Genomic DNA, 18,510 nt, shown 5'->3' on the forward strand with positions numbered 1-18,510 from the left:
ATCTTGCTAGTAATGAGTGCATTGCCGGTATTAAGACGTCACATTAGTCTTTTAACGCGATAGGCCTACATCGATCGCATGTATTGATTGCAAGCGCGTTCTCGTGCGCGTGTATGTCTGTCTTCTAGTAATCCATAATATGTCTCACCATATCGTCGCAGTGGAATCAAAGTGACTCCTGTCCACAGTGGCGGCTCGTCCTATAGGGCAACTAGGGCATTGCCCATAGGTCTGTTGCCCTTAAGGTGTGATGTAAGAATCGTATCTATATCTGAACTCGGTTACCGCCATATGCGTTTCGTCGACCTTTGCTGGTATAGGTCGATTTTGATGGTGTTTCACACCATGATAATTCTTGAAACTTGGTATGTCATGTCGTAATGGTGGTAGTTAACACTGCCCCAAGTTTCAGGAATTCTACCTAAAGTTTAGGCTAGTAATTCCGTTTCCGGAGTTGAGTGTGTGCTGATCCGTCATGTATCGCAAACAGATTCTACTCAAAAGCAGGTATTGGTATCCATTGATTTTGACGATGTTCCATAGCGAGATCGGTCATGACATTTGGCACGCCAAAGCCGGTGTATCTGTGCTAACGTTAACTGTGTTCCATAGTGAGATAGGTGATGAGATGATGATATCATGAAACAGTTTACTAACATTCTCGGTTTGCATTCAAATATTTACTTTTACTTAATATTCTCCAATGTCAATTTCACCCCTGTCAAGGGCGATAGCTGGCGACTAACAGCTGATCCCTTGATCAGCTTATTCCTCAGTAAATTTTACGCAAAATTCGGTGTTGGTCTGTTCGTATTAATTTTGACAGTGTATCATAACGAAAAGTGTCATGAGGCTACTTCTCGATGATGTCATGTAACAGTGTACTAAGTTTACGGCTTTCATCCACGTATTTATTCGGTAATATATTTTCCATATAGGCGATTTGGCAGCAGACATATATACAGTAAGCCGTATGTGTCGTGTTACAGTCTCCAGTTTCAAGGCCAAAATCTCCTATGCTGTACCGAGACCGAATTTCCGAGTTCTTCAGAATGATGTTTCGGATTCAATATGACAGGCCGAATCTATGAGATAGAAATTGCGTATGTGTCCGAACTCGTTGACCTTTCCAGTTAGGCTAACAAATCTCTTGAGTTATAGTCATTTCCATTTCTGCAGATAATTAGTGAGGTCAAGTGCGAACATGAATCGTGTTGAATCTTTGTTCCGTACGCCGTTTACGCAGTTACCACACTTCAAGGCACAGCTCACCGGCAGACCTCTCGTGGCACATACGTTAAAATCACTGCTGTCGGTAAATTCATGTTACCGTACCATCAAGTTATTTGTTTATGTCGGAAAACGTCATTGTGACGTCATCGTGATAAAAAGTCGCTTGCAGCCCTTGCCCCACCAACCGATATTGTCACGAGCCGCCACTGCATGTCCAGATTTAAATATCTTTTGGCATAGCAGATAGGAGGTCACGAAATAACATGATGTAAGGAAGTCATACCAACGGGTTCGCCCGAAGATGTTTAATTATATTTAGGGATCCTACCTTTTCTCACTCGATCAGCTTTACCTGTAAACTTGATTACGTGAGCAGAGACAAGATTAAAATTGATAGCAATATTTGCAATTCCCGATGATATTGACCGATTTGATCATGAATAATAGAAAATTTTCGCGCTTTGCGCGTTTAGTCGGAGCATCACTAAACGAAGACCGGACATAGATGATTAGTAGCGGTAGAAAGCTCGTAGCCTGAGGGGGGTCTGGGGGGCGAAGCCCCCCAGAAGTTCGGTCTATTATCCTATGGGCGGCCTGGTTGCGCACTGGTGTTAAAGGGCCTGCGCAGTGAGTTGGCGTATTTGCGCAGACTCGTGACAAATTAGAGGGAACATTGGTCAGTGGTTCCTTTAAGACAGGGGCGGGCAACATACGGCCCGCGGACAGTTTTCCGTCTTGCACGATAATGTGGCCCGCGGCCCCAGTCTGCCGATATTCCCCACTACTTTTTTACTACGTCAAATTTTAGTGACTGTATTATACGTGCATGCGCAGTAGGGCTGTTCAAAAATAACTTTTTTTCCCGATTCAAGCCGGTCACCTCTTAAATCGTCAGGTTGCAGTAGAAAACCTTGCTCACCAAATTTCACTCTATTCCAACCAGTAAAGGTCTCCGCAGATCCAATTAAAATTTTTAATTTATTTTGAAAAATTAAAAAAAAAATTCCAAATTTTTCTGCCAACCCCATGAAATTGTTGAGCTGTCTTTAAAGACGTTGCAAAACAAATTTGAGTCAATTCCGACCAGTATAAGCGGAGTTATGTGAGTTTTTCGATGATAATCCTCGGATTTTCCCTGATCGTTGGATAATCCGCGATTTATCAACGAAAAACTCACATAACTCCGCTTCTACTGGTCGGAATTGACTCAAATTTGTTTTGCAACGTCTTTGAAGACAGCTCAACAATTTCATAGGGTTGGCAGAAAAATTAGGACATTTTTTTTTTAATTTTTCAAAATAAATTAAAAATTTTAATTGGATCTGCGGAGTCCTATACTTGTTAGAATCGAACCAAATCTGGTGTGCAGCGTTTTTTAGGGTAACCTGACAATTTAATCAGTGAATGGCTGGAATCCGAAAAAAATAGTTATTTTTGAACAGCCCTAATGCGCAGCGTTGCGTGAGTGGAGCTTACGCGTAAGTTCGTCGAAGCGAGAAGACTTGCATTATCGGCAGTTGCGATGCACTCAACCCTAATGTCGTCTGTGGTAATCATGATTATTAATGGTCATTTACATCAGGCTGATATTTCTTATTTTTGATTCCGTAACCGCCGACTTGTAGCATGGTACACTCCTAGGCTTTTGTAAGGCACCGCGGTCGCCAACTCAAAACGGGTCGCAGGCCACTTTTCAAATGTGTAGAGGACGCGGGCCGCATGAATTCAATATCAAGATTAATTAGGTCACACAGTTGCACATGCACAACGACGCTATCTCGCTACCTACTCAACCCTAATGAATTGATATCTTGGTAAAGGTTACCGCGATTATCGAACGCTCGAACGCCTTGAAATCTTAATTAGGGATTGCACCGTGTGTTGATTGATCAGAGAGAACCAGACATGGCGGCGCTTGTATGACAAATGACAATGTTATTCTCAAATCCACATTGTCTTCTCCATTATCGGCGAGAAATGGCTTTGAAGTGACATCGCTATCGTGAAAATACATTCATTAAATACGATTTATTCCTTGTATATGTGGGTAAATGGGCGAATAATGTATCGATTCAGCAATCCGGCCCGCCAAGTACCTAATTTTCCTGTATCCGGCCCGCCGACTGGAGAAGTTGCCCGCCCCTGCTTCAAGATCTAGTTCAAGCCAAGGTGGGTGCTGTCTGGTTAAATCATTGTACTTACTTCATAAGTCGTTTCGACGCGCTCCTATCTTTTCATTCAATTGTAATCTTGTGGCATTTTTAATTGATAAAAAATTCAATAAACGAGTTACTGACTGCATCAGATCGGTAACTAAATAAGTAGTTTGACGTCGTAATCGCTAATCAGCGGGTAATTGCGGCGCCGCGGCTGGAAATGAGAGGTCAGTCCCCGAGGCGATTGTTTTGGATAAGAAAATCGCAACAGCTTCGAATGAAGTTCAATATGGCATAAGTTGTCAGGAAAACAAAGTTCTATCGCAGCTGAGAAAATGTAGAGCGAAGCGATTAAGATCAAGTTTGTGTATTTCAGGCTCGCGAACATTTTGCCAAGGAGACAATGCGGCATTGCGGCTGTGTCTAGCTGTGAAAGCGCTCACGTCTTCTTATTATATCAGACGGCATTGCATTTGACTGGCGCCTTCCTACCAGCTATTTCAAAATACAGTGATTTGGTTACTCAGCGCATTTATCCCTTGTTAGATCTTTCCTCGATGTCACGTTTCTTTGGCCAATTACTTTCAGTTACTACGAGATTAAAGGCTAGTTCTTGTATACTTTGTTTTCATTTCATTATTCCCAGACGAGTGTTGTTCTGTTCATGTTAGGCCACAAAGTAAGAGCAGACTCTTATGATGCAACAATTTTCCGTTCGGGTTCGGGCTATATCTGACATAATGATTCCCCAATCCCTTCGCTACACAGCTAATTCTGCAATAACGTGCACTGTGTTGTCGTCTGTAATGCATAAATTAAATATGCATGTATATTTTTATGACGAATCGAATTACCAATTCTTCCTCTTGTAGGTTATATATTTTACTTACAATACAATACAATACAAATAACAATACAAAACAACAAGCATGAAATAAACCGCTGTGAGCAGTTTCAAAGTTTGTTGATCCTTTCTTCTGAGATCTCAGATGCTGAGAAAAGCCGCCAAACGAACATGCGACTTCTCAACATGGAGCAGGCGGCTCGCTAAACTGTCATTGGTTTTCGTATTTATTTTGCTGCTCGAGTCGTACCGAGATACTCTGTCTGTGGATTATTCGAATCGCAACTGGACAAAACATGGAAGTGACTCGTACCACAAAAAGTTGGACGATATCATAAAACATCTTCAAAACCTGCAGCCTAATGTCATTTCAGAAAGAGGCCCTGCGAATTATTCATTGTGGAATAGAAAAGGGGCAATTAAAGAGCCTAAATTACTGCAAACACTTTCTACAATACCGTGCGAGCTTGGCGCGGAGCCGTCTGTGGATTGGAATCACTTCGTCAAACCGAGATTCCGCTTAGATCCTCATAAATTGCTCTATCCGATATTGAAGAATCAGCCGGTCGATCAACTCATTGGATTGCGTCAAGCAATTCTGCTGGCTGTAAAACTTAATCGGTACGTTCACTTGGTTCGATTGCTATAGGTAGCCTAAAGACCGCTGCAAACAAATTAGTCTCAATACCAACACGTAAAATCGAAGTTATTCCTATTTACGATGGGAAATTCCATCGTTTAGCTATGCCGAAATTGTTGCTCGTATATATGTAATGCGTATTTACATGTCTTGATCTTTATAATGACCCGGAATCAATAAATATTGCCATACATTTGAAATTGATACTCGAATACTCTACTATTCCTGTTCCCACCAATTTTTCAGTACCTTGGTCTTACCGTACTTTCACAATCACAATTACGGAGGCACGTCGCAGTACAACCCCGCACTCTCGCCTGAACTCAAAGTGAACGTCGATGTTCTACGAAAGTTCATCTCCGTCATATCAGTGGAGGAAATGCAATCGCAATGCAAAGGGAAGTTCGACGTTGTTCTGGCGACTGGTGAGAGAAATAACCTTTGGGATATTTGTCGTCGTACTAGCATATGTAGTAAACAACTAGACAATTTTTCGCGTTTCCAAATTAAATTAGAGAGTGGTCAGTAACTAACTACTTCTACTTTTTGAAGTACTTCAAGTAGATTTTGCTTACTTGCACTACTTCCTCATGTGGTTATGACTTTAGACTTCTACTAGTTTTTTAGGCAAAACTAGACCTACAATACTTACTTTTTCACTTACTTGTTTTACTTTTACTTGAGTAGAAATTTACGGCGTTACTTCTACTTCTACTTGAGTATCGAACGCGAATACTCTGATCACATCTTCTGGATCCACAAAAACTGGGATATTGAATTAGAAATCAATGCAAAAAAAAATCAGTTCATATCAAATCTGAGTTCAATCTATGGTAATTGTCTGTACACCCAGCTTGGTTCGTTTCGCGCGATATAGTTCTCCTGTCTCATTTTCAGGAAAACCAGAATGGGATTAGAATTGAAATGAGAGAATAGAAACATTTCACAAATTAGATCAGAGTTAGATTACCGGCATTTCTCTCAAATTAGTCTTATCTATCTGCAAATAACTTTACCGTGCTGTATTCTCAGGCCACATCGACGTTTTGCCCGGAACATCTTCGCTTTTAAAGGCGCAATCCGAACTCATGATGAAAATGCTCAACACACAAAACACTTCGGTGGCGAACGACTTCAGGTATATACGCGTAATCAATATTCCAGCACAAAGTATATAGAATATAGCCTTTATGGGTATTCTATTAACAGAATCAAGTTCAAAATACCATATTTTCCAAGGAAATTGAGAACAGGAACGAAATTGAATGTGCTACCATCAAAGGTCAATTCGATTTATCCGAAGTAAGGATCATCATAATGTCCTGATTTTTATTATTTTGATATATCTGAAAATCGCCGAACGAAAATGTCAAAATGGCCTTGTGAAAGCACCACTTTCTTAACTAGATTTAAATAGAATAGTATATTCATATTGAAATGAATTCGGATATTTTCGGCTAACACTCGTCAGGGGTAATCGTCCGCAACTAGTATAGAGAATTCGAAAGAACATTTATAGCTAAACAAGATGACATAACACTCAGGCCTACAGAAAATATCGAACAGCAAAGCTTGGTAATAGCTTATAGCTAAGGCTAAGCAGGGTGAATTATCTCACGATGATTGGCCGTCATTATCTTCCGCAGCAAATAAGTTGATTATATTCAGAAGGTTGAACAATTCAGCAAATAAATTGCGCCCTGGCGCCAAGAATTAGCAGAATAACAATACTTGTTTCAACTGAAGAAATATTGAAACCTCCATATTACACGAATTTCAGAAATTTTGGACAATGAGGTATACCGAGGTAATGTGTAGTGAATGGCAGTTCGGACTTTCTGATCATAACCAGACCGATTCGGACGGTCAGAGTAGTTACCGTCGGTGTTCAAGTAGAAGCGGAAGTATTGCCGTCAATTTCTACCAAAGTAGAAGTAGAAGTCGCGATTTACCAGTAATTAAAATATAAGTATTCAGGACTTAGTTTTATCGAAAAAAGAAAAGTTTGAAGTAGGAGTAGATTTATTCTAAAATCATAGCACGCCAGCAAGTTTCCCAACATATACCTTGGTAATCTTCATACATAATGCTTCGATATCTTCATTCCTACGTTCATTTGCAATATATTTATGTTTATCCCTTTAAAAATTGCAGAGAAACTGCGAAATACCGCTGCGCAGTTCACCCTTTCCCGCTGAGTTTGTTTGATGTGAAGTTGTTCCAGCGAAAGTCAATGAAACTGCCGAACCATAAAATCAACATTTTCAAGCTAAAGGTAATAAATATTAGAGGCACAGGCGTAGTCGAGTCCAGACTTCGACAACTAGTTGACCAATTAAAGCGAACTGCTGGTAATCTAATGCGAATATAGTTTGTTAAATATTCCTTTGCCTCTAATTCTAATCTAGTTAAAATACTGTGTACCTATAATTTTAATTCTAATCTAATTTCTTCTGCGTATGATCATGGGTCGCAATTCTAGGATGAAGTTCTGTATTCTTCAATCTGGTATCACACCCAGCCTCCATTGTACATTCACTCGCTGGCGTCAGACGTCATTGATAACGTCATAAAAGCTCAACAAATCGATGGTGTTTACAACTTCATGTGTCTGAATTATCACAAGCACGCAGGTACGGTACCGAGGAGCAGTTCATGTACAATATTCAGTATCAGTCAATTACTAATTTTCGTATTTCCGAAACACCACAAGACTGCGATACAATGCGATACAATGAAAAGATAGGAAGGTGTCGAAACGACTCGGAGTCGGAGTAGTCTTTGAAATAAGACACACACCTGGGCCCAGGCGATGTAAATGAAAGGCACGCACACTGGGCGGAAATAGGAGATAACAAAAGAACTAGCGATGAAAATGAATGACGCGTATAGGGTTGCATTTAAAACAAAAATCAATTTTTTAAAACATGTATTTTTTAAGCCGTGGCGTCACGGATATTCAATTGTGACGTCATATAGTGGATTGGCATTGACAATTGAAAATATAGGGTAAATATATAGCTCCTTGACGAAATAACTACGTACTGTAGCTGTTGAACCGACTATTTTGAATATTCCAACCATCCCATATCGTATACGTCGGCTATATCGGGTGGTAATCGTCCGTAGGCTCACACAACATGTTTTTGGAAAGTATTTACACAATTATGGCTTGATTTTACAACTTGAAAAAACACATTTTTTAAAGGGCGCCTGTTTAAAACATGTTTTAACAAAGTGTTTTAAACAACCATTTGTTTTGAATGCAACCTAGCTATAGACGTAACCATTCTGATCAAGGTGCAGTCTACTGTTCGTTATTCAGTTAAAATACGAAATACAGTCTTCGCACCATTGACAGCATAGCGCATATACTTCCAGAGAATCAAGACGAAGACATAGACGTGAATACAATGCGAGCCATAATCGAAACCATTATCGACAAGGTATCGAAGATTGACGGCCCGTTACGTGTGACCGCGATCTACATTTCGTCGCCAAGATCGAAGCAGAGCCGAGCAAAATCTTACCGCGACAACCTAAAAATCTTCCACCAAGACATCGAAATCCCCGTGTATTCAGCGCACGACACTGTGAACTCTTGGAAGAAATATTTTCACGGGGTGCGGAATTCGCCCGAAAGCTTGTGCGCACTTTTGGAAGACGACACGCAAGACGCCTTGTCGTTTGCGGAGATGCAGATATGCACGGAGGCTGCTGTGTTTGTGCGGTCGATTGCGTCTTCGTGGGCTGCCAATGTGCAGGCGAACAGACAAAAGACAGATTATTCAAGTTTAGACGCGAGTATCAGGGACCTTGTAAATGAACAATTGAAAATGAAAGATGCGGAATAAGTCATTTTTTCGGGAATATGCAACATAGCAGTGGTTCTTAAACGGGGCTGAGCCAGTTTCAATGGTTCGCTTCAGGTCAAGACAAGCTGCCTAATGCACACGAATCATACAGAAAAATTTACACTAATTTGCATTCATTACAATATTTTTACTTTGCGTGAAAATCGTGTTTTACTGGTTTTGTTCTTTTAACACTGTTGTTGATGCGCACAGTTCATTTTGTGCACCAGTATGGTATGTATAGTATAATTTTATATAGCACTTTCGTGACTCCTTACAACTTTGCATGGCCGCTGCGAAAGTGATGCGTCGTTCCGTTGATCCATGGAATAAAACGGAACTGTTCTTAATAGTATAGTCTTTACAAAGGCTATGCTAATAAAATATTTAAGATGAAAAATGAGAAATGAGCATGGAATTGGGCTTGCGATTTTCTGAAACTGGATTTGGATGCAGTTAAACATCGCCGTCACGACACCAATATCGTGGCTTCGAACACCGCTTTTACCTATGGTCTTCGTGTCGTCGGTTTATATGGGCTCTTCATCGCTAGAAAATAATGCCTATGCCTATAGCATGTAGGGCGTAGGCGTCTGATTTCAAAGACTATACTACAAGTTGTTTCGACACCTTTCTATCTTTTCATTGTATCGTTGTTTTGTGGTGTTTTGAAAGAGAGAGAGAGAGAGAGTCTTTATTTTCATCGAACCAAAATACATAACAAACGGCAGTGATGGTTGTACAGAAAATATGCGTGCACAGTATTCGGTATTAGATAGGAATGATCGATAAGACCGTGAAGGTCATCTAGTCTGATCACACCAGCATCAAACAGGTACACTTGACTCTGAACAGTCTGGCTGTAAAAAATGTTTAGTTAAGAAAGGAAAATAGAAAAAAAATTAAACAATGGTAGCAAATGATCAGTGAAGCAATGTCTGGGTGAGGTAGGGCAACAGTGTTAGTGTAACGACAAGAGGTGATCAAGTAGGGCTTTTTTGAATCTATTATAAGGCAATTCACGGATATGTGGTGGTAATGCATTCCAGATGATAGGTCCCGAGTAGTCAATAGTAGTCAAGTATGAAATTATTAATAAGCAGATACCGGCGCACTTCATTGCTTTATAACTCAAAACTAGCCTCAACCCTAAGCACAACCTAATCCTGACAGTAGGACTATATCCCACATTCTAAGCTCGAATAATCGTCAGATTATATAATTTCACTTGATTCAGATCACTGAGCAGTGCATGAGCAATGCACATTGCACAATCTACGCAATGCACATGCACAAGACACAAAGCGATGTAAGGAACAGAAATTAGGATGTCAAAGTCACAGTTTTATGGCTGTCCGTAAGCTGCTCTTTCTTGCTCTTACCATTAGCTTCTTTTTAGATACATTTTAGTACGGATCTTTTCTGGGCTTATTCGTCTCCGTAAGCACGGCGACACGGGGAAAGATGAGCCTAGAATCTAGATAAACCTCCGGCGGAAACCGGGACGCCAGCTTAGAGTAGCCGGCACTGCATATCACTACAGCGGTACTCCCCAGTGACGAGCATCGGAGCGGAGTCGGAGTGGATTTGGAGCGTAGTTTTGCCGATTTTGTGACACTAGGAGCGGGGTCGGAGTTTACTACAAATATTTTTTCGGAGTAGCCTATTGTAACTTTTGTCTCCGATATCTTTGCATAACTCTGACCAGAATACACTAATGATTATGATTACAAACCAAAACACAAACACTTGACACCTTGTAAAGTTTTAATATTACGGGTAACATGCAAAAATGATTGGCAAGTACCAGCCATCTGCACTGCAATTGGGGACTGGAGAGCAATGTTCCCTCTAAGCTGCGCACGTGCGCAAATGCGCAGTGCTGACACGGTCTTTGCGCACAGAAAATCTACGTTGCGCACGAGAAATCCGAAGTTATGACCTTTTTTTAGTCGTTACGCACTGTTGTCCAAGGGTCTGCGCAGTGAGTTGGTGAGTGTGCGCAGACTCGTCAAAAATTAGAGGGAACATTGCTGGAGAGTATAGACAATACTATGAGAGGAGGCCAACCATATTATCACATTTATTTAGAAAGACACATTACCGAGTGTACCATACTTGCCACCCTAATGATATGGTTAAAATGGTATGATTGGTCACGAGCTATCTTAACCTTGTGATCTAGCACGGCATTTTCGTTGAGAATTGTCTGTAGTTATAATTATAATTATGTAACTTCGGATACTTGACGAAATTCTTCGGAGTATCTCGGAGTCTGGGCTTGAGCTCTTCGGAGTCGGAGGGACCTCGCCCTACGCCCTCACCCCATTTTGTCGCTTGCGTTTTATATTCTCTGCATTACTTTTCATTCAGTGTGCAATGCACACTGTGCATGTGCAATTGTGCATGCCTCTTATTTACTTCGCCTAGGCTAAGGTGGGTGTCTGATCTTCATGGCTATTTCAAGTTGTTTCGACACCTTTCTATCTTTTCATTGTATCGCAGTCTTGTGATGTTTTGAAACGATGAAAATATTAATAAACGTGATTGATTGATTCCTCAGACACTAAAGTTGGGGATTCGGAGTCTCGAAAAGCACTATCCGCTCATCACTGGACTCCCGCGGTACTTACGTTGCGATTTTATTTTTATTGGTTAAGTCTGCCAAGTCGTTTCGACTTTTTCCAATCTGTTTATTTCATCGCAATCTTTTTCTAATTTGAACTGAACGGTCACGGATCAGAAACTCGTGTATGGGTCACAGACTGAAAAAGCGGAAGTAAACAAAAATGCAGAAGTCGATGATTTTTCAATGACTTCACCAATCACCACAGTACCACTGTGATTCTATTAGAATTTTTGGCGAAAATCGGTGATTGTGTGAATCATGAAAATATACTCGGGTGTCATTACATTTTGTGCTTTGGAAATTACATCGGCATATTCAGGAACCTCTTGCCATACTGTTTCTTGGTGATGTATTCAATGACAAATGCACGTAAACGACCGTTTTCGGGTGTATTTCCAGGTATTATGACGAAAATACAATTTTAAGAAGACGAAGAGATACCTACTACACAGCCGTTTGACTGAATATTTTGCAGTTGAATCGTAAGAAATGTGTCGGTGATAACGCTCAACAGACCATGTCTATCGACTATCCTTGGGTGTAAATATATTTCGAAGAGTGCGGGAATGATTTGACACCGGCGGCTGCTACGAAGAATCATCATTTTCTCGAATATATGATCACGACGAATAGTAGAACACTTTTTTAAAAGATTTAGGCTCCGGACTCTACATACATCTCATTAGAATCGAATTGAAATCGGACATTTTCGAAATTTCGGTAATCCGGACACACTTATGGCCCCAGTTCGACCCTTGGGACGTCGACTTGAATAATAATTTTGGTATTGATGGAATCGGCTAGACTAGTAGAATCCATTTCAAAACGAATTAGGCTTCGGACTCTACATATATCTCATTAGAATCGAATTGAAATCGGACATTTTCGAAATTTCGATAATCCGGACACACTTATGGCCCCAGTTCGACCCTTGGGACGTCGACTTCAATCATAATGTTAGTCTCGATAGAAGCGGCCAGATTAGTAGAACCCATTTCAAAACGAATTATGCTTCGGACTCTACATATATCTCATTAGAATCGAATTGAAATCGGACATTTTCGAAATTTCGATAATCCGGACACACTTATGGCCCCAGTTCGACCCTTGGGACGTCGACTTGAATAATAATTTTGGTATTGATGGAATCGGCTAGACTAGTAGAATCCATTTCAAAACGAATTAGGCTTCGGACTCTACATATATCTCATTAGAATCGAATTGAAATCGGACATTTTCAAAATTTCGATAATCCGGACACACTTATGGCCCCAGTTCGATCCCTGGGACGTCGACTTGAATAATAATTTTATTCTCGATAGAAGCGGCTAGATTAGTACAACCCATTTCAAAACGATTTAGGCTTCGGACTCTACATATATCTCATTAGAATCGAATTGAAATCGGACATTTTCAAAATTTCGATAATCCGGACACACTTATGGCCCCAGTTCGACCCTTGGGACGTCGACTTGAATAATAATTTTAGTCTCGATAGAAGCGGCCAGATTAGTAGAACCCATTTCAAAATGAATTAGGCTTCGGACTCTACATATATCTCATTAGAATCGAATTGAAATCGGACATTTTCGAAATTTTGATAATCCGGACACACTTATGGCCCCAGTTCGACCCTTGGGACGTCGACTTGAATAATAATTTTGGTATTGATGGAATCGGCTAGACTAGTAGAATCCATTTCAAAACGAATTAGGCTTCGGACTCTACATATATCTCATTAGAATCGAATTGAAATCGGACATTTTCAAAATTTCGATAATCCGGACACACTTATGGCCCCAGTTCGACCCTTGGGACGTCGACTTGAATAATAATTTTAGTCTCGATAGAAGCGGCCAGACTAGTAGAATCCATTTCAAAACGAATTAGGCTTCGGACTCTACATATATCTCATTAGAATCGAATTGAAATCGGACATTTTCGAAATTTCGATAATCCGGACACACTTATGGCCCCAGTTCGACCCTTGGGACGTCGACTTGAATAATAATTTTGGTATTGATGGAATCGGCTAGACTAGTAGAATCCATTTCAAAACGAATTAGGCTTCGGACTCTACATATATCTCATTAGAATCGAATTGAAATCGGACATTTTCAAAATTTCGATAATCCGGACACACTTATGGCCCCAGTTCGAAACTTGGGACGTCGACTTGAATAATAATTTTAGTCTCGATAGAAGCGGCCAGACTAGTAGAATCCATTTCAAAACGAATTAGGCTTCGGACTCTACATATATCTCATTAGAATCGAATTGAAATCGGACATTTTCAAAATTTCGATAATCCGGACACACTTATGGCCCCAGTTCGACCCCTGGGACGTCGACTTGAATAATAATTTTGGTATTGATGAAATCGGCTAGACTAGTAGAATCCATTTCAAAACGAATTAGGCTTCGGACTCTACATATATCTCATTAGAATCGAATTGAAATCGGACATTTCCGAAATTTGGGTACCCGAATTACAATTAGGGCCCCGCTTGACCCGTGGCTTCTGTTCGTCCATCACTCTGTTGACGAGCAGCTGATATTGTACAGCTAATTTTTGTGTATAAGTAATCTGTAGTAATGTTAGGGTTACAAGGTTACGATACCTCCTTTAAAGAGGATTTGTCCTATTTTTTGACTATTTTGAAAGTGTCCCGGGAGGACGCCCAAATGTCATTTTTTTAGATCTTGTCCTATTTATCGGCGAATTTTATGGTTAAATATAGGGTGAAATTCGACTGAAGTACAGCACATCGGCACCGGAGTAACGTTCCGGAGGACATTCCGGGAGCTGAGCTGAAAATTCGACATATTTGTCTATTTTAGTCAATCAACGAAGAATTCAACAAAAGTGTGAATTTCTGGAGCCAAGTCGGAAAATGATGTTTTGAAAGTCAACCAACCACAAAGTCGGGAAAAATTTATCATTTTTTCCCGGATTTTACTCCGGTTATTGTAAGTCTGAAAACTTTGGAGATCGCTGTCCTCTTTTCAGATTTCCAAAATATGGTAACCCTGATTAATGTATTAGATTTAGTTTAATGTGTGTTGTGATTGGCACTTATCAACACTTCGGTCAAATGCACCCTCACGGTAATTTTATAATTTCGTGTCTTTTCGGTTTTTTTCCGCCTTCGCAGTTCTTTTTCTGGTCTCTGCTGGCGGCTTGGCTTTCTTGAGTTCGTCTCTCTCTTCATCTGGGCTTGTGAAGGCACTGAGGAGCCCAGCTACACACATAGAAACACGGCAGAGCCGAGACTACAAAGAGCAATCATTGGTGTCGGGACTGTGATGCTTAGCACACTGCACCACTCGCTTCCCCTGTATATTGTGTTGTATTGTGATAGATAGGGTTCCGTGAAGGTCTCCACATTGGCGTATTCCGTGGGTTCTGCGGCTTGGTAAGGGTTAAGAACCACTTAGCTGACAGCTTCGCGCTTTCACCATGTAGGCCTACTTTTAATTCAGACAATACATCTTATGATCGGTTCAAGGTCTGGTGTCAGACAAAATCCATCAGCGGTGTGTAGATGGCACGACGACGTAACTATGACATTTAAAATCAAAGGTTTCAGCACAAGTTTAACTCATTCCGAATTCAAGAATGATAATTTCTCTCAAATGGCTTCGACCCTCTTCAGATGATTTGACGCCTGCAAAAGGGGTGCACCCCAGTTTGAGAATCACTGTTATTGAAGAAGAACTATTGACAGCAATGCTTGGGGCAACGCAGGGGTCGTAGCTGAAGCAAAGAATTGTGTACATTTTTGCCCTTAGGGAGTCGGTTTCAGACTTCAGAGTCGAAATCACAATTTCACTCACATGAGAGACGGTAGCCGAAGCGAGTCGTCAGTCAGAGTCGCAAAGTTGAGTGCAGTCAGGAGTGGAGGGCGCATCTCAATTGATGCGAGATCTCCAGCACGCGCGGTAGTTACCGGTTATTGGAAAGGGATCCAGTGTTGGGATCAAGTCACCACCTTCGAGTCACGAGTCATTTCGAGTCATTGCACATTTCGACTCGAGTCGGGTCAAGTCAATTGATTTTCTAAAGTGACTCGAGTCAAGTCAAGTCAGTCGATTTTTGGAAGTGACTCGAGTCAAGTCGAGTCAAGTCACAATTCAGGTCAAGTTGCCCTTTCGAAGTATGGGACATGATTACGTCATTGCATTTTGAGATTCTAATGAGATTCTAATGAGATATATGTAGAGTCCGAAGCCTAAATCGTTTTGAAATGGGTTCTACTAATCTAGCCGCTTCTATCGAGAATAAAATTATTATTCAAGTCGACGTCCCAGGGATCGAACTGGGGCCATAAGTGTGTCCGGATTATCGAAATTTTGAAAATGTCCGATTTCAATTCGATTCTAATGAGATATATGTAGAGTCCGAAGCCTAATTCGTTTTGAAATGGATTCTACTAGTCTAGCCGATTCCATCAATACCAAAATTATTATTCAAGTCGACGTCCCAAGGGTCGAACTGGGGCCATAAGTGTGTCCGGATTATCGAAATTTCGAAAATGTCCGATTTCAATTCGATTCTAATGAGATATATGTAGAGTCCGAAGCCTAATTCGTTTTGAAATGTATTCTACTAGTCTGGCCGATTCCATCAATACCAAAATTATTATTCAAGTCGACGTCCCAAGGGTCGAACTGGGGCCATAAGTGTGTCCGGATTATCGAAATTTCGAAAATGTCCGATTTCAATTCGACTCTAATGAGATATATGTAGAGTCCGAAGCCTAATTCGTTTTGAAATGGATTCTACTAGTCTAGCCGATTCCATCAATACCAAAATTATTATTCAAGTCGACGTCCCAAGGGTCGAACTGGGGCCATAAGTGTGTCCGGATTATCGAAATTTCGAAAATGTCCGATTTCAATTCGATTCTAATGAGATATATGTAGAGTCCGAAGCCTAATTCATTTTGAAATGGGTTCTACTAATCTGGCCGCTTCTATCGAGACTAAAATTATTATTCAAGTCGACGTCCCAAGGGTCGAACTGGGGCCATAAGTGTGTCCGGATTATCGAAATTTTGAAAATGTCCGATTTCAATTCGATTCTAATGAGATATATGTAGAGTCCGAAGCCTAAATCGTTTTGAAATGGGTTGTACTAATCTAGCCGCTTCTATCGAGAATAAAATTATTATTCAAGTCGACGTCCCAGGGATCGAACTGGGGCCATAAGTGTGTCCGGATTATCGAAATTTTGAAAATGTCCGATTTCAATTCGATTCTAATGAGATATATGTAGAGTCCGAAGCCTAATTCGTTTTGAAATGGATTCTACTAGTCTAGCCGATTCCATCAATACCAAAATTATTATTCAAGTCGACGTCCCAAGGGTCGAACTGGGGCCATAAGTGTGTCCGGATTATCGAAATTTCGAAAATGTCCGATTTCAATTCGATTCTAATGAGATATATGTAGAGTCCGAAGCCTAATTCGTTTTGAAATGGGTTCTACTAATCTGGCCGCTTCTATCGAGACTAACATTATTATTCAAGTCGACGTCCCAAGGGTCGAACTGGGGCCATAAGTGTGTCCGGATTATCGAAATTTCGAAAATGTCCGATTTCAATTCGATTCTAATGAGATATATGTAGAGTCCGAAGCCTAATTCGTTTTGAAATGGATTCTACTAGTCTAGCCGATTCCATCAATACCAAAATTATTATTCAAGTCGACGTCCCAAGGGTCGAACTGGGGCCATAAGTGTGTCCGGATTATCGAAATTTCGTAAATGTCCGATTTCAATTCGATTCTAATGAGATATATGTAGAGTCCGAAGCCTAATTCGTTTTGAAATGGATTCTACTAGTCTAGCCGATTCCATCAATACCAAAATTATTATTCAAGTCGACGTCCCAAGGGTCGAACTGGGGCCATAAGTGTGTCCGGATTATCGAAATTTCGAAAATGTCCGATTTCAATTCGATTCTAATGAGATATATGTAGAGTCCGAAGCCTAATTCGTTTTGAAATGGGTTCTACTAATCTGGCCGCTTCTATCGAGACTAAAATTATTATTCAAGTCGACGTCCCAAGGGTCGAACTGGGGCCATAAGTGTGTCCGGATTATCGAAATTTCGAAAATGTCCGATTTCAATTCGATTCTAATGAGATATATGTAGAGTCCGAAGCCTAATTCATTTTGAAATGGGTTCTACTAATCTGGCCGCTTCTATCGAGACTAAAATTATTATTCAAGTCGACGTCCCAAGGGTCGAACTGGGGCCATAAGTGTGTCCGGATTATCGAAATTTCGAAAATGTCCGATTTCAATTCGATTCTAATGAGATATATGTAGAGTCCGAAGCCTAATTCGTTTTGAAATGTATTCTACTAGTCTGGCCGATTCCATCAATACCAAAATTATTATTCAAGTCGACGTCCCAAGGGTCGAACTGGGGCCATAAGTGTGTCCGGATTATCGAAATTTCGAAAATGTCCGATTTCAATTCGATTCTAATGAGATATATGTAGAGTCCGAAGCCTAATTCGTTTTGAAATGGATTCTACTAGTCTAGCCGATTCCATCAATACCAAAATTATTATTCAAGTCGACGTCCCAAGGGTCGAACTGGGGCCATAAGTGTGTCCGGATTACCGAAATTTCGAAAATGTCCGATTTCAATTCGATTCTAATGAGATGTATGTAGAGTCCGGAGCCTAAATCTTTTAAAAAAGTGTTCTACTATTCGTCGTGATCATATATTCGAGAAAATGATGATTCTTCGTAGCAGCCGCCGGTGTCAAATCATTCCCGCACTCTTCGAAATATATTTATACCCAAGGATAGTCGATAGACATGGTCTGTTGAGCGTTATCACCGACACATTTCTTACGATTCAACTGCAAAATATTCAGTCAAACGGCTGTGTAGTAGGTATCTCTTCGTCTTCTTAAAATTGTATTTTCGTCATAATACCTGGAAATACACCCGAAAACGGTCGTTTACGTGCATTTGTCATTGAATACATCACCAAGAAACAGTATGGCAAGAGGTTCCTGAATATGCCGATGTAATTTCCAAAGCACAAAATGTAATGACACCCGAGTATATTTTCATGATTCACACAATCACCGATTTTCGCCAAAAATTCTAATAGAATCACAGTGGTACCACA

At 40.5% G+C, this 18,510-nt stretch overlaps 1 protein-coding gene across 1 annotated transcript; it reads left to right on the plus strand.

Moving 5' to 3' along the window:
* The first annotated feature begins 3,384 nt into the window (after positions 1–3,384).
* LOC145449725 (uncharacterized) lies at positions 3,385–9,127 on the plus strand. Its single transcript, XM_080328146.1, has 7 exons — positions 3,385–4,854; positions 5,120–5,298; positions 5,906–6,011; positions 6,083–6,175; positions 7,028–7,148; positions 7,356–7,506; positions 8,255–9,127. Exons 1-7 carry the CDS (start codon positions 4,379–4,381, stop codon positions 8,725–8,727), a joined length of 1,599 nt encoding a protein of 532 aa, XP_080184272.1. The 5' UTR covers positions 3,385–4,378; the 3' UTR covers positions 8,728–9,127.
* The last annotated feature ends 9,383 nt before the right edge of the window (positions 9,128–18,510 follow it).

Source organism: Botryllus schlosseri, chromosome 11 (genome assembly GCF_051294905.1).
Source record: "Botryllus schlosseri isolate E-star chromosome 11, Bs_hap1, whole genome shotgun sequence".
NCBI lineage: Eukaryota > Metazoa > Chordata > Ascidiacea > Stolidobranchia > Styelidae > Botryllus > Botryllus schlosseri.